General features: G+C 31.9%; 1 protein-coding gene across 1 annotated transcript; it reads left to right on the forward strand.

Annotated features, from left to right (window-relative positions):
* The first annotated feature begins 3,980 nt into the window (after positions 1–3,980).
* Positions 3,981–14,981, forward strand: LOC132733574 (FH2 domain-containing protein 1-like). Its single transcript, XM_060720234.1, has 8 exons — positions 3,981–5,182; positions 8,093–8,220; positions 8,578–8,736; positions 10,064–10,324; positions 11,168–11,370; positions 11,952–12,078; positions 12,476–12,704; positions 13,227–14,981. The coding sequence occupies exons 1-8, from the start codon at positions 4,060–4,062 to the stop codon at positions 13,337–13,339; spliced, it is 2,343 nt and encodes a 780-aa protein (XP_060576217.1). The 5' UTR covers positions 3,981–4,059; the 3' UTR covers positions 13,340–14,981.
* Positions 14,982–16,522: the final 1,541 nt, after the last annotated feature.

Below are 16,522 nucleotides of genomic sequence, written 5' to 3' on the forward strand. Positions count from 1 at the left end.
ACCAATATTTTAATTAAATGCTTTACATCATTGATATACACTTAGACTATAAAAAACTGTTTACAGGTTACAGCTTGGTTTTCATAAATTGTGAATTTAGTAACCAAACTCTTTTTATGGTAAAAATGCTATAAACTACGAGATAAAAAAGAGAATGATTTTTAATATTTCAACTTTACTTTATAACATTTTAAACTTTAAAAATATTCACGTCAATTATATTAAAATGATTAGTTATATTAAATGAATTGCAAAAAAAATATGAGGTAATCATCTTGCACACTTGCATGCTCTATCGTTACTGACGATTATCAACTAGATTTTTCAATTTATCAAACATAGTTTTTTAATTTTATGTAAATTACCACATGGACAGTTTATTTATCATATTTTTGAATATAAAAAAGTAAGTATGAATAATCAGAAGTTTTAATATAACTACTATTGACATAGTATGAATGCAGCATTAAATCAACTCCTTCATGATTTTAAGCTTAACTTTTTTTGCACAATATATACTTTGAGAGTATGTTTAAACAAATATAATATTATTCAATTTGACCTTGCTTATGCATTTAGTTGTAAATATTCAAAACATGTCTCTAGCATTTGGCAAACTGTTGTGCTCATAAATCTCTCATATGCATTTAATTAAGTATTGAACTATATAAATATACTTCTTATTCATTTGATAATCACTACAATATTTAAAAGATTAACATGTATCTAACGCAAACGTGCATTTGCTGTTGATTAAAGTTACGCATATATGTTTTTAAAGTGTGAAAGGTTTTAAAATGTAAATATGACAATGGTAGTTTTATATGATTTGCTACGCCTACTATTATAGATTAATATCACACGCTGGGTACATGCAGCTTTGCGTTATTTAACTCGACGTCATTAAAATAGAATGCGTTATTGTAGTGAATATGGAATAAATTCTCTCTGAAAAAATGTTTTCGCTCGCACTTTGCGCTTTCAAACACTGGAATATTTCTTAAATGAGGTATATTCCATACTTATTCTACTGAAAAAAACAACGAAAAACAACAACAACAACGACATCATCAACAAAAGCAATTATCTCTGTCAATAGTAGCCGTAACAAGAGAATTGAAGTAAGTATTGAAAGCAAAAATTTTACGTTTACTATAAATTTTGGTATAATAAGATTAAATAGTTTAAACAAGGCTATATTTTAAAGCATGTTAAATGTGTTTTTAAGTAATTGTATTATATGTACACATTATAGCATTTATTTTTTATGCTATTTACTAAATACCAGTACTGTACATACTATTTGAACATCTTACCGTGGTCACGCATATCTTATCGTATGAAAGAAAGATAACATTAGAAGACCTCAGCCGATCTTTGGTTTAAATTGTATTTACGACATTCTTAAAAGAAGTTTGGCTTATCATTTGAGCAATTTAAGGGCAATGCTCTGGACATAAAGAAGTTAGCAGCTTGTCTTATGATATATATGCAATAATTTCCGTGTTTCATATATAAGAAAACTTAGATAACTGTAACACCTTTAATTTGAAGTATTTGAACTTTATAATGGAAATGACCTTATCATACGGTATGGTATGTATTCATTATTATCATTTAAGTGTTAATGAGTTATGAAATTGCTTCTATTGTTTTTTACGCCATTTTTTACACATTTGGCGGTCGGTCTACCTAACTTGCTTTCTTGATAATGAATCAGCAATTAACATTTTTACGCAAGTTATGGAATTCTTATTCAACATGATCTTTGAATCAGCGGTGAGAAAGACAATGTCCGAGATCAATTTTCACAATGACATTTCGTCTCGCCCGAGGAACGAATAAGCGACCCCTGGTACTCTCCCTATTGACCTAAGCGAATTTTGAAATATATTGTTTTTGAACTTATTTTTGTGGCAAAAGTGGTAATTACAAACATGAATTAAGCTCTCTTTTTGTCCTCAAAAGCTAATTATCTACTTTGTGTCGTACAGGAGTGTAACACGTTGGTTTTATTAAGACGTGTGTATAGCTTTAATAATAACTGACTCGGTTTGAGTGCGACTGTTCATAATTTATATTTCTAAGATAGCTTGATGTTTCTTCCTATTTTTTTTTATCTTATCCGGATGATCTTGTTTCTCAGATACGTGTTTATTTGTCGAATGAACACACGTAAACAATTTAACACAGTTTCGACAATGTTTGAGAAATATTTTAGGTAGATTGTGTTACGTGATTTATAAAGTAAACACCTTAAGACTTTTCTTTTTTTTCAAGATAAAGATCTATTTTAGATACAACGTCCTAGTTAGAAAAACATTTTATGTCTTCTTGCTACTTTAAATTTATAGAACACTGAAATAAATAACAAAACTATGGTAGCTGATTTGTGCCATTCGTGTTTTCGCCCCGATTTCCAGATATTTCTATTATTTGCTATTATATATTATTATAGTAATTAACCCGTCCGTGTTTTGCTTTGTGTCAAGTTAATTGAATGGTAAATTATATGATATAAACCATTTAATTTTAAATAGGTAAATTATTTTACTACGAGGGTGGGTAATTATGTAGAGCAATATGGTCAAAAAAATTAACAAAAGATTTAAATTCTCTATTATAAGCCTTCAAAATAATCTCCGGATAGAAAAGCAAAGTTTCAGACAGACTTTAAATGCAATTTTTAAATGCTTCAACATAGTCCTCCTTAGATGTACCTTTTAATAACCGTAAAATTGCCGACCCAAGTGCATGTCTACACTTGTAGTATTGACATGCAAAATATGTTTCTTCAGTCTAAGAAATGAGGATACAGTCACAAGATGCCACGTCTGGAGAATACGCAGACTGTTTAAGGACAGTCACTATTTTTATAAGACAATAATTTCAATACAATTTTGTACTTTGTGTCGTACAGGAGCGTTGTCGTGAAGACAATACCTTTCAACTGTTCTTTACATGACATCTCAATAATACTTATATGTGACAGAACGGCCTCTAGAAACAGGAATTGGACAACAGTATAACAGGTGAAAATGTAGCGTGCATAACTTTCGTTACACTTGTCAATAGCTTGGAAAGGCATTGCCAAAGAACATTTTCGGTGGGCCAAAACTTAATGTTTAATGTACGACTTGGAAGGTGGCGTAAAATAGTTAAACCAGCTTTCATTACCATATACGTTACTAGTTAAATGGAGACTGTCATATCTGTGGAAGCATTTTCAGTATTTTCGAGCCAATTTGACTTGATATTTTTTCTGGTCAGGTGTTAGCAAATAGGGTATCCATTTTTCGGCTATGTACTTACCTTTCAAGTGATTCTTCAGTATCGTATATGTTGACCTTTTGATATACCTGCGATATTGGCTATCAGGGTAAGTGAAAGTCTGGCATCTTTGTCAATGATAAGTTTGTCTTTATCTTGACAGTAACTACCGGCCATTTTTTATTAGACGTATATGCAACTTTAATTGATGAATGCATCCTCCTCGAAACAGTAACTCCAAACATATTACAAATAACATTATAAACAACAACAGTGGATTTTGCTAGTTAAGCTCGAGCTTTATGTAAGCACGTATTTCAGCACCTTAAACTGAGAGTTCACCAGTCAGTTACATGTGAAATGCGAATATAATTCTTAATCGGTTGACAACATGCATGGTCTTGGTATCATTTGAAAGCAGATGTTGGGTACACAAGCACAAGAATCACAAGCTGAATTAGAAAACATACTTTATATTGCATTCCTATCGACCCATCTTCGTATATAATATTGCTATTTCATTGACAAATAGTATATCATGAAATAAATGTTAGCAATATTTTCATGTTTTAGGTTCATTTTGAGCTTTCCACCGATACATTTGATTCGCACTTGTTTGCACGCTCTAGAACAGTAAATAGTATTTATATACTAGTTTTAAGGTGTGCAATTTATAGACGATCAACATCTATTATTTATTTTCAGTGAATATTTAAAGCTTTTAGTTGATTTTGGAATTTTTGATGAAAGTCACCACTCGAGATAAATAATTATTGAAAGTAAATACCCATGCAGAAGGGAACGCATGTTATGGAATCAAGTATTGAAATAAGAGATTCAGTGCAATCAGACAATGAAGAGTTTGATGCGATCAGGTTTGAAGAGGAATATACAAACGCTTATTTTGATACTTACTTTGAAAATGGGTCTCATCAAATAAATTTTACATCTGTAACCAAATGTCAGACTGACATACATTCTAATATATCATCGAATGAAATATGTGCACCAGCCCATATCTCATCTAACTTGGTATGTGCTTCCCCATCAACAACTTCTTCATTTAGTATTTTGGATGAAGGTAATTGTCTGGAATTTCCAAATAAACCATTGCAAGAACCTTCACAAAACCAAATTGCAGACCCATTGCCAGAATCAACACCAGAACCTCCGCAAGAAACATTTGAAGAGTCCCCGGCAAAACTTACAACAAAGCAATTACAAGAATTGTCGGAAGAACAAAAGCCTAACCCATCGGCTGAAAAAACGTCAGATATATTGCCAGAAGACTCAACATCAAACATACTAACAACAGAACCATTGCAAGAACAATGGGAAAAGCAAGACTTAGAGTCAGCAACCATACGGACAACAATTCAATTTGAGGAACGGTCAACAATTCATTTGGAAGAGCAACTGTCAACACCACCACAAGCACAGTTGAAAGAACAGTTGACAACTTTATCACAAAAACCAACAACAAAACCATCAACGGCTCAACTGATACAACAATCATCAAAGCAAATAACAGATCTATTGCAAGAACAAATGCAAGAAATATCGCTAGACCTTTCACGACAAAAAACATCAGAGTCATCGCAAGAACAATTGACAGAACCATCATCAAAATGTTTGCTACTTTCATTACCGGAACCATTGCGAAAACAGTTGATAGAATCCGCACTAACAAACGAACCAGTGGAAGAAACACCGCTAGAACAACAGTCAGCACCAGTAATATCTAAACCACTGTCATCGACACCACTGCCTCCTCCCGCACCACCCCTTCCATCTTTTGATAAACCTAATACTGCTATATCAACGTGTCCTAACATTGTTTCCAATATACCAACTCCTTCAGTTGAAATGAAACAGTTGAGCTGGGTGAAAATTCCGGATAAAAAATACGAAGGTAAATACAGTTCGATCAGTAAGGTATGGATGTACAAAATTATTATGTATTTTGATATATATTTACTCAATTTTAAGTTCATATAAGTAAAATCTAAAATAATATTATCATTGGTAAAACGGTCCCAGAAATGATTTTAATATTGATAGTAAATACATATTGTCTCGTACGAAAGCCTAATAACGAAAGCCTTATAGTGTCAAATAAAATAAAAAAATAAAAATGCAAAGGCGTAATAACGCGTATAAAGGCGTTATTACGCAAATCAAAGGTGAAGTAACGCGAATAAAGGCGAAGTAACGCGAACCAAAAGGCGTAATAACGCAAATTAAAACGCATTATAATGCCAATTTAATACCATGTTTATACTAATCAAATGGCCTTGTAACGCGAGAAAGGAAGACCAATATTGATCTGAATTTATTGCCCAAGATATAAACTCGTATAGAATAATATAATATAAATTTACAATAACTATCATTCCATTTGCGGAGTAATAATGCAAACTATTTATCATAAACTAATGAAGACTCTTTAATATTTGCCAATATAAGGTGACTTGGTGACTTATAGGTCCTTTGGACTGGACGTAAATACAGTTACTCTGAATTTCCATGTATCACATCACTGATTTTACACATGTCACTATAGTAAATAAATTTCTTTTCTTTTCTTATTTTATCTTATCATATATCTTATCTTATGTTATATGTTATATGTGCGTCATATGTTCAATTATCTTCAGATATATCCTGTATAATTACTTAATAACCTGTAGTATCTTCTAATTATGTGAATGTCGTTCCTAATTACGCTATAGGTAATAGGCTATAGGTAACAAGATTTGAAAAACGTACGGTATACGTAAGTCACATTAGGATGAAAGTACATTTTAATTATTTATAGGTATGCTTAGGAGGGTGAAAGTGTTTTAGTTTAGTCATAATAATAGGATACATTGTCTTCTTTGTCTTTTTAGAAAAGTATCTATAGCTGGGTGATAGTTAAGCTCTAATCTGACGAAAGCATTTCCTTATAAGAGATTAAAAACATCGGAGTGTGACCTATGGACGTATCCGTACAGAATTGAAATTATAACGTACATCTTGATCAATTCATTTAGATCAACATTGTTCTTCCTTTCTTACATTACTAGGCCACTGATTTAGGAATTAATATGATACTAAATAAGCGTTATAACGCCTTTCGTTTTGCGTTATTACGCCTTTTGGTTCGCGTTATTATGCCTTTATGTTCGCGTTATAACGCCTTTATTCGCGTTATAACGCCTTTGATTCGCGTTATTATGCCTTTTGTTTCGCGTTATAACGCGAATTGAAAGGCGTTTTAACGCGAATTGAAAGGCGTTACAACGCGAATTGAAAGGCGTAATAACGCGATTCAAAAAGCGTTATAACGCGAAACAAAAGTCGTAATAACGCAAATAAAGGCGTTATAACGCGAATAAAGGCGTTATAACGCGATACAGGCGTTATAACGCGAATGGAAAGGCGTAATAACGCCTTTATTCGCGTAATCACGCGAAACAAAAGGCGTTATTACGAGAATAATGGCGTTATAACGCGAATCAAAAGACATAATAACGCGAATCAAAAGGCATTATAAGGTGAATTAAGGCGTTATAACGCGAATCTAAAGGCGTAATAACGCGAACCAAAAGGCGTTATAACGCAAAACAAAAGGCGTTATAACGCTAATTTAATACCATATAAATTCCAAACAGTGGCCTAGTAATGTAAGGAAAGAAGAGCAATGTTGATCAAAATGTACGTTATATTTTCAATTCTGTACTGAAACGTCCTAAGACCACAGTCTGATTTTTTAAATCTTTTATTAGGACAAGTTTTCGTCAGATTAGAGTTTAACTATCACCCAACTATAGATACTTTTCTAAAAAGACAAAGAAGACAATGTCTCCTATAATTATGACTTAACTGAAACACTATAACCCATTTAAACATACCTATCAATAATTAAGATAATTATACTTTCATCCTAATGTGACTAACTTATACTTTACGTTTTTCTACATCTTGTTAACTATAGCCTACTATTGCGTAATTAGGAACGACATTCACATAATTAACAGATACTACAGGTTATTAAGTAATCATACAGGATGTATCTGAAGATAATTGAACATATGACGCACATATAAGATAAGATAAGATAAGATATAAGATAAGAAAAGAAAAGAAAAATTTATTTACTATAGTGACATGTGTAAAATCAATGATGTGATACATGTGAATTCAGAGTAACTGTATTAACGTCCTTTCCAATGGACCTATAAGTCACCAAGTCACCTTATATTGGCGAATATTAAAGAGTCTTCATTAGTTTATGATAAATAGTTTGCATTATTACTCCGCAAATAGAATGATAGTTATTGTAAATTTATATTATATTATTCTATACGAGTTTATATCTTGTGCAATAAATTCAGATCAATATTGGTCTTCCTTTCTCACGTTACTAGGCCATTTGATAAGTATAAATATGGTATTAAGTTGGCATTATAAATGCGTTTTAATTTGCGTTATTACGCCTTTTGGTTCTCGTTACTTCGCCTTTATTCGCATTACTACGCCTTTTGATTTGCGTAATAACGCCTTTTGATTCGCGTTATAACGCCTTTATTCGCGTTATTACGCCATTTGATTCGCGTTATAACGCCTTTATTCGTGTTATAATGCCTTTTGATTCACGTTATAACGCATTTTTTCGCGTTATTACGCCTTTTGATTCTCGTTTTAACGCCTTTATTCGCGTTATAACGCCTTTGCATTTATATATTTTTATTTTATTTGACACTATTAGGCTTTCGTAGTCTTGCATCAAACGCGAAAAAAAAATCATTTTACAAAGATTGTTTAAATTGTATTGCAGAAAATGAAGATAACGTGTGGAGACATGTTCATGCTAAAAAGGATCCACCTAAGATTGATATTAGTAATTTGGAAACACTATTTTCCAAAAAAGAAGAACCTACGATAAAAGTATCTGGTAATGTAAAGGTAAATATAGACTGAACATTTGACAGGTGGAAAATACAATTCTTTTACGCTCTTCATATAAATGCGTTTAACATATTACAGTAAAAAATTAGATTTCACCAGATCTTGAAAAATCAAAAGATAGATATGAGAGATTTATTTGGCTGAATTTAATAAATCTCATCTATAAGGGGCTAGACATGTTGAAGTTACTGAATGTCGTAATGGTTTATCTTTTCACGGATTGGTTTGCACACATCATATGTGTCACTGATATTTACACCGTGAATGTTTCTTTGAATATATATGTAACGTTTTATTTTCTAACAAAGAAAATAAATTTACATTTGATAATATACTAGTATTATTTGTTTTCAGGCAACGCAAGATGATTCGAAGAAGTCTTTCCCACTTGAAATATTTTTTAAAAGTAATCCAGCTCATCTTATAGTTGAGGGAATCAAATCTGGCCATGCCAAGAGCATAAGGCCTGACAGATTGTCGGAGTTACTAAACCTGATTCCAGGCCAAGACGAGGTAAATTTGACAAAACAGTTCACGTTGGTATATTTTAGAAATATGACACCCGTTAAGATCTCAATAATTAAAAATCAATATGGATATAATATATACTATGCTCATCCTGGAGAAAAAATATTTTAACAGAAATTTATTGAAATCTATGAAATTCGTACTGAATATGTCTAATTTGAATAAAAGAATGAGTAAACTATGTATGTGAATTGTTAAGCTTCGTTCCCAATTATAGGACATTTAAAGTTGGTCTTTTCTTAAAAAACTGCCAGTTTTTTAATGACACTATATATTCATATTGTGACCACCGATAGTATGTAGAATTTAAAACATAACATCTCTACTTTGTGTGAAGACAGAACATGTTTATTTTAAAATAAAGAGACTGTGTAGCAATTATGAATATTTTTGAATATTAAATTTGAGCATAGTATATCTTGAAAGGTTGCCTAATTTAGTTAGAATTATGTTGATTGAGGCTCGTCACAAACATATCCGCGTTAACGTTATCAATTTTCAACGCTAACAATATTGGAAATAATGATCCCGAAGTTGTAGATGTCTCACGCATATTATTGATGTTTTATTTTATTAAACCTTTTACCTCATATAGACGTGTTAGGCCTCAAGCAGTTAAAAATGTCCTGTTGAGGCCCCAAACACTGCTTTTCGTTTGAGAAATGTTGTTTAAAAAGTGATCACTTTTTCGGCGCCGCTCCCCATCAAAATGATACATAAAGGGGGTTACCAGAAGGGGGATGCACCCCTTCTGTTCAGGGGGAGGGGGTTGAATGGGGAGGCAGTCCCCCTTATCGCCAAAAAAAGTTTTGACATGTGACAGGCTAAAAATGGCCTCAGGTCAGTCTTAAGGTAACGTGTAACCAACGCTGAAAAGCCCCTACTCTATCTCAATCCGTTGAGAAGTTGCAGCACTTTGAAATCAGTTGTGATGGGAAAAAACAATGCAAAATTTGAGACGTCCCTTGTTGTCATTGTAACAAGGAATTGAGGATTGAGCATGCTGTTACAGCGGCTATGGTCCAGTCAACATTTGTGCCAAGTTTGATCAGTATTGAAGCTTTATAGCATTTTGAAATTGTAACAGGATGCTTTTCAATGAAAACGGCCATTCTTCACGATATGCTCATGGGGTAAAAGGTTAACATAAAACATTTTTTATTATTTTGATAAAAAATATGAAAACATATATGAATAGTGTTTACCATTTACATGTAAATACATTTATACATTATTTGAAATAAATGCAATATTTCAAGAATATACATAAACATGTATCGTTCAAGAGTTTTTTCTCGTGCCGATTCTTTAGCTCGGCAAGATAAAAGAATACGACGGTAGCACAGATAATCTCTCGCAAGTACAACGATTCCTCTACAATTTGGCAAAAATACCGAACTTGCATTTAAGAATAGAAATGATTGTCTTCAAAGAAACCTATGATGCCAACGACGTGGAAACAATTTGCCAAGATATTAATATACTGTCATCAGTATGTGAGATGTTGATGAATAACGAGTCACTGGTGACATTCTTAGGGTTTGTTCTATATGTGGGGAACATCATAAATAAGGTAAATACCAAAACTTCATTTATATTTTAATTCATATTGTATATTACTACTTATCAATAATAATGTCTCTGAAAAAAATAAAGTTTAGTATGTTACAAGAATTAAAAATATATATACTCAATGACCTATCGTGTGTATTATTTACTTCTGGTGTAATTGGGGGCTATGCATATTTCATACTATTCACCTGAATCAAGCAGTACTTAAACTTGTGACACATGTATACCATAAGAGAACAGCAGTGCATCAATTTGCGTCGGATCTGCTGTTTTTAATTCGTGCATTAACATAAAAATTCATTTTTAGAGAAAATAAAGTGTGTGTGGAGATTTATTATTGTTTGAAGTTTAAAGTTGAATACTCATGCAACAAATATGTTAACATATTGCCTTAAAAGCGAATGGTGCATACATAAGATCATTGCTTAACTAAGATAAGTAATAGTTTGTTCCATACAATTTTATTCTATTTATGGACAATATTCATGTCTGGTTAAATAACATAGACGTTCTGTGTTACTTCTCTTATAATAACCGACCGAACCAATATAATTTAACCCTTTTATACCCTTAAAGCTCGTGCAAATAAATGTAAAGACTGGATCTTATTTGAAATGTTAAGCCATATATTAAAAGGCATGAACAAAAACTACATATTTAATATCCTACAAACATATTATTATTTCTATGTTTGCAAAATGACATGCAAGTCACCTGCTCTTATACACTTGGGTAATGAGTAAAATGTAGGTATAAGACAATAGATTAAAAGGTTACAAAACAAGTTAGTGTTTTTAGAAACGTAACGTTACAAATGTCTAATTTTTGTGTACACTCATTGTAGGGAAACCCATCCGGTAATGCGGTAGGCTTTTATATACGCTCGCATAAAAATCTGCTGATGATGAAAATGAACATGGACACAGGGTCAAAATCAACAAAAGAAATGAATTTGTTACATTATCTGGTTAATGAGCTGATAGAAAAAAACACAGACGCTTTAAAGTTTGCAGAAGAATTCCTTGACCCTCTACGAAATGCACCAAGGTCTGAATCGTTCCAGAGCGTTTATAATAATAACAACAAAAAAGCTATGTTCACCATTTACCTATAGAGTAGACATTGGTTTATTGGTTTCTTAAATGCACTATAAATAAAACAAAATACAATTTAAGTTTTCTCTCGAATTTAAACATTCTATTTTATTAGGTTTTGAACATTGTTTTCTCGTTAAGGATACCCGCATCTTTTTACATGCGGACTTTATGCCAATCTAAGGAATTTCACGAAAAGGTTCCATGATAAACGCCTTATGAACAATTCGGTGGATGTTCAGTGATTAAACGTACCATGATCAGACATAAACAAACCAAGTATGTCATCTTTACAATTTCATCGTGTTTGACGACCTTTTGAGTTTCCTTTTTGACTATTTTTGACAAAATTGTGAGTGGAAAATAAGACGATTATTATTCACTTGCATTTGATGCATTGTCAACGTTGGAAAATAAGTAAATTTGAAAATTTATATTTGGTAATGACATGTAACAATACAAGGCTATTTACTCATTGATGTTACATTGAAAAGACAACAACATTTGTAAGGATAGTATTTGTTTTACTTTCAGATTGCACGAAACTCTCTGCAAAGTTGAAAGCTTGAGGAATAATGCAAACCGCTTGCAAAAATTTCTTGATGAAGAAAAGGAAATGAAGGAAGAAAAGATATTTGAAGATTACTCACATTTTCATTTGGTTTGCTGTTTTCTGTTTCAAGAATTTTATTAATAAAAAAGCTTTTCTTAGGATCTCAATATTTGAAAATGAATTGGATAAATGAGTAAAAATATGTGCAAGGGAACATTTAATGCAGAAAATTACAATGCTATTCACATCATGTTTGTTTAAAATTCATAAATGCTCAGTCAGAACTGTTACAAAAATGCTATAACATAATTTAATGTTGAGTTGTGCTAAATCATGTATTAAGAGGTGTTAGACGTTACTTTTTTTATTTATATATCACTACTATCATGAAAATGCTCAATTAACAAAATTAGCCTGCACGTTTTTTTTTGCTTTATGGGAGACATACAAGCTCTCTATTTGACCAATGTTTCGTTTTACAATATACATTTATCTGCATTTTAAGGAGGTAAACTCTGCTCTTGAGAAAATTGAGAATCGCAAAGAGGTGTTTCACGAATTATCTGGCAAACTGGCTCAATATTTCTGTGAAGATAAAGATTCGTTCAATTTCGATGAGTTTGTAAAAGACATGGAAAGTATTTGTCAGGGGATCGCGGAATGCAAGAAAGATTTAGTGCAAAGCAAAGCAAAAGAGGGAGGATACCTATCAGATTCGCCAAGAAAGCAAAGAGGTAATAGAAAAAGAGTCATCCGTATGGCAACTCTCTGAATCCATGGCGCTGATATGGAAACATATGCCAACACCAACTTTAGTCTAGTACGAAAGGCTCTCCGTCTAAAAGTGCACATGCATTCATTATGTTCTACTTTACCTCTACTTGTTTGTTTGATGAGCAATTTTCACTGTGTGTTATATAAAATTTGGCTTCTAAAGCATGTTGTATGTCAGTAATTGTCAGCTGATACCGTTTTTTAAAAAAAACTGATAACATGGTGGCCTTAATTCTTATCTCTCAATAAAAAACTCAAACAAACACATTTTCTAATATAAATTATCAAGTTCTATACAAAATTAGTGTTTTCTTTAATCATAAATGTTTGAAATTCTGATAAGGAATATGTCTATAAGAAACAAATTTCATGGTTATAACATAATTGATAAAAAATTACCTTCCAATATAGTATTCGTATTGCTTAGAGGGTATTCAGGTAAATAGTTTCTTAATTCTGAGATATTTTTGTCATTTTGACAGCTTCTTTCTACAGAGAATCGTCGTTTCATAAAAGCGAAGAAATTGGAATAGAATTGAAAGACAACCCTTTGTTCCGGAGACGATCTGCGGCCTTTACACAAGACCCTCAATAAACCTTGTTGATTTTTATTTTGAAGTTTCAAAATAATAAAATTTTAATGCTTTTGTTGTAAAGTTGGAATCAACTATAATATGATATAATATATTACTCAGCATTGCATTATATTTCTACGATTAAGTTTGACGCAGTGAAATCAATTCAACTTGTCCTAGGACTAGATTATAATTATTTGATATGATTTGTTAAAAAGTCATATATGTTGTTACATAAAGATGGTGCTATCGTTGTGTCATATGGTACTCTCGTCAGTATCTGAGGAGTCCATTTAGCTGATGCATAACACATTTTGCAGTTAATATTTGAAAATGTCTTAATTTATTGAATGTTTTTTATCAATCAGTAAGTAACTTCGATGATTTCTTTAAACAAAAACTTAAATAAGAATTTGTAACCTTTTCGTTATTGTTGTTCTTTGAATTTAAACAGATATTCGTTTATGTAAAATATTCTTTCTGTTATAAAGTTCCTGTCGTAAAAACTCACACAATAACAGAAATTATATTCATCACTTTCTATTTAATCAGTTTAATTTTTTATTCAAGTAATCTGTACATACATGACAACTATGGGTTATAGTTATATGTTTAAATCACCTTGTCAAGGTAAATATCACTGCTGTTAATATAGATGTTTACACTTTGCTCATACAACCTTTATAAATCGATCTGCCTTTCATATTTGGTAGGTACACATCTTTGATCAGGTGGAGTGAAGAGACACTGAGGTCAAAGTCAAGAGCACCGATTCTCAAAATAGATTTTCACACTTTTGCTAATTCAGTCTTGGGCGTCCGTGGCCGAGTGGTTAAGGTATTTGACTTCAAACCACTTGCCCGTCAACGCCGTGGGTTCGAATACCGACAGAGACTTTGTATTGTTTCAAGTGAGGAAACTATCCACCCAGCTTAATAATTCAAGAAATAATGCTCGACTTTTCTCCATCATTAAAGCTGGAAAGTCGCTATGTGACCTATACTGTGTCGGTGCGACGTAAAACCCAATCAAACCAATAAAACAAACTCGTAAGTCTTAATATATTGAGAGATGTCATATTTGGTTGAAACATACTTAGGGTGGTCCTTTGGGTTCAGTAAGAGGCCACATGGCTCACTGTCAACGTAACGAATGCATTCACTTATTCTTTAATGTTAGTATCTTATACTGTTATATGACTTGTTGGTCTTTGGGGCAGTAAAGATCAAAGTTACCGCAGCAAAAATAAATATTTGCATATCTAAAAACATTGACAAACATGCAGAATTAGCCTTTAGCGATATGTTTAGAATATGAAGGAATATGTATAGATATTTGTGCGATATGTATATAATTTGAATTGTTGTTACGGTTTCTAATAATTATTTCAAACATTTTTTTCATGTTTAAGAATGTAAAAAGTATAGTAAGTACGTTTGATTAACTATGAAAATATTAATATATTACATTTAGATATGTTTTACATAAAATGAGGTCACGGATCAGATTTAAGTAAGCAAATATGAGATAGTACTGCAATCTAAAAATACTGCAATGTAAAAAAAAGAGTGATAAAGTGTCTAAGTTATCTCAGACTTACGTCATTCCTGCTGTTTTACTGCATTCTTGATTTTATTTTTTATGATAAATATTCTACATAAACATTTGTTGTATTTGTTTTTAATAACCTCGTCACCGACATGGCGTTCTGGTATTTATCGGAAAACACCGCAGTCATCCTAGGAGCTCCGATGTCGTCTTTTTAAAAAAAAAAACTTTATTTGCTTATTCATAAGTCCTATCAACAAAATAAGTATAGTGGATCGTGCCTTATCGTCGGCGATACTCTTCAGGTGACAAATATCTGATATTTTTTTATAAGTATCCCAAATTCCAATAAAGACCCCACTTGTTTTAAGTTTAATGTAATCGAGTTAATTTATCAATCTCAAATAATTGAATTGTCCGTCCAATTCAAGGTGGTCCTGGTAATGTTAGCATTACTCATGTCAAGAATATATCACCAACTTGTCTCATCAAGAAAATGTAAAATAGTCATTAAATCTATTCACAGTAGGCAGATATTTACATTTTCTATTGTCACATAATGTCGCTATGATTTATTTTCGTTTTGATATCACTGGTAATGTACACAATTGATAGGTATATTGTAGATTTAATAGTCTAAGAGTAGATATGGGGTCCCAAAATCATGTAAATAAGTAGACAAGTAAAAAAGATAACAAATTACTTGAATACGAAAAGCTTTGCTGCTTTACTGGCTCATTTCTTTTCAACTGCAGAACTCACTGACCTTGTTCAGTACTAAAATAGAGAGAATTAAAGAATCCCTAAAGAAAGCCCGACAAGACAAAATTGAAAATGTTGCAGGCTCGGTTTGATTGAGCCTGTCCATGAACGGTAATGGAAAAATTTAAGAACGCCGGTTATCAGCATATGTTATCAGATTTTTAGGTTTGTGCTAAATGGAAGTTTACATTTATGACTTTAAGCTCATTGTAGTTTGTTGAAAGCTTTGTTACATGCAATGACTAATTATAAAATGTACACGTAATTAGAATAAAATGTTCCGGAACAAAATATGCCATTGCTATTTTAATAGGTTTAGGGACGATTTTATGCATACCCCTCTTACTTTCAATAGTTCTTTCACGGTAGGTAATATGTAATCCTTCTTAATCACAATATGTACAATAATTTTAAAATCCACATATAAAAATCTATAACTTTATACACCTTAAGATTGCACCAAATATTTGCATATTGTTATACTTTCATCGTTATGAAGAGATGTAATGGAACACAACATTGAGACCATTCTCGCATTATGTGAATCGATCAACTGTTTAAGTACAGTTTTTCATACTCCCTCCAGCGCACAGACGGAAATGGTCTGGAAAAACTAACCAAATGCTGGGTTCACTTTTCTTTTGAGGTTTGAGTTTGAAAGAAAATGTTCTAAAAGATGTTCTTTGTGTATAGAGACATATACCCGATTTTTCTTTTCTTTAAAAAATCTCATTTGCAGATTATATTGAGATGCAAATAAGTTTCCTTTTCTTCGCATAAAAGACTCCTTTTATGTGAAAGAAACCAAGAAGCTGGCCGTTTTGAACTGACAAAGGTAAATTTTTTTTTGTTTCTTGGCTTTTAGCCAATGGAAAAATCATTCATTAGTAGAG

This window comes from Ruditapes philippinarum, unplaced genomic scaffold, assembly GCF_026571515.1.
Source record: "Ruditapes philippinarum isolate M1 unplaced genomic scaffold, ASM2657151v2 ctg3542_1_1_1_1, whole genome shotgun sequence".
NCBI classification, from domain to species: Eukaryota; Metazoa; Mollusca; class Bivalvia; order Venerida; family Veneridae; genus Ruditapes; species Ruditapes philippinarum.

Bases quoted from the DNA above. Each gene is read 5' to 3' on its own strand.
- LOC132733574 (XM_060720234.1), top strand. From the start codon at position 4,060: ATGCAGAAGGGAACGCATGTTATGGAATCAAGTATTGAAATAAGAGAT. The intron at 5,183-8,092 runs GTAAATACAGTT...ATTGTATTGCAG, and splicing joins TCCGGATAAAAAATACGAAG to AAAATGAAGATAACGTGTGG. The intron at 12,079-12,475 runs GTTTGCTGTTTT...CTGCATTTTAAG, and splicing joins ATTACTCACATTTTCATTTG to GAGGTAAACTCTGCTCTTGA.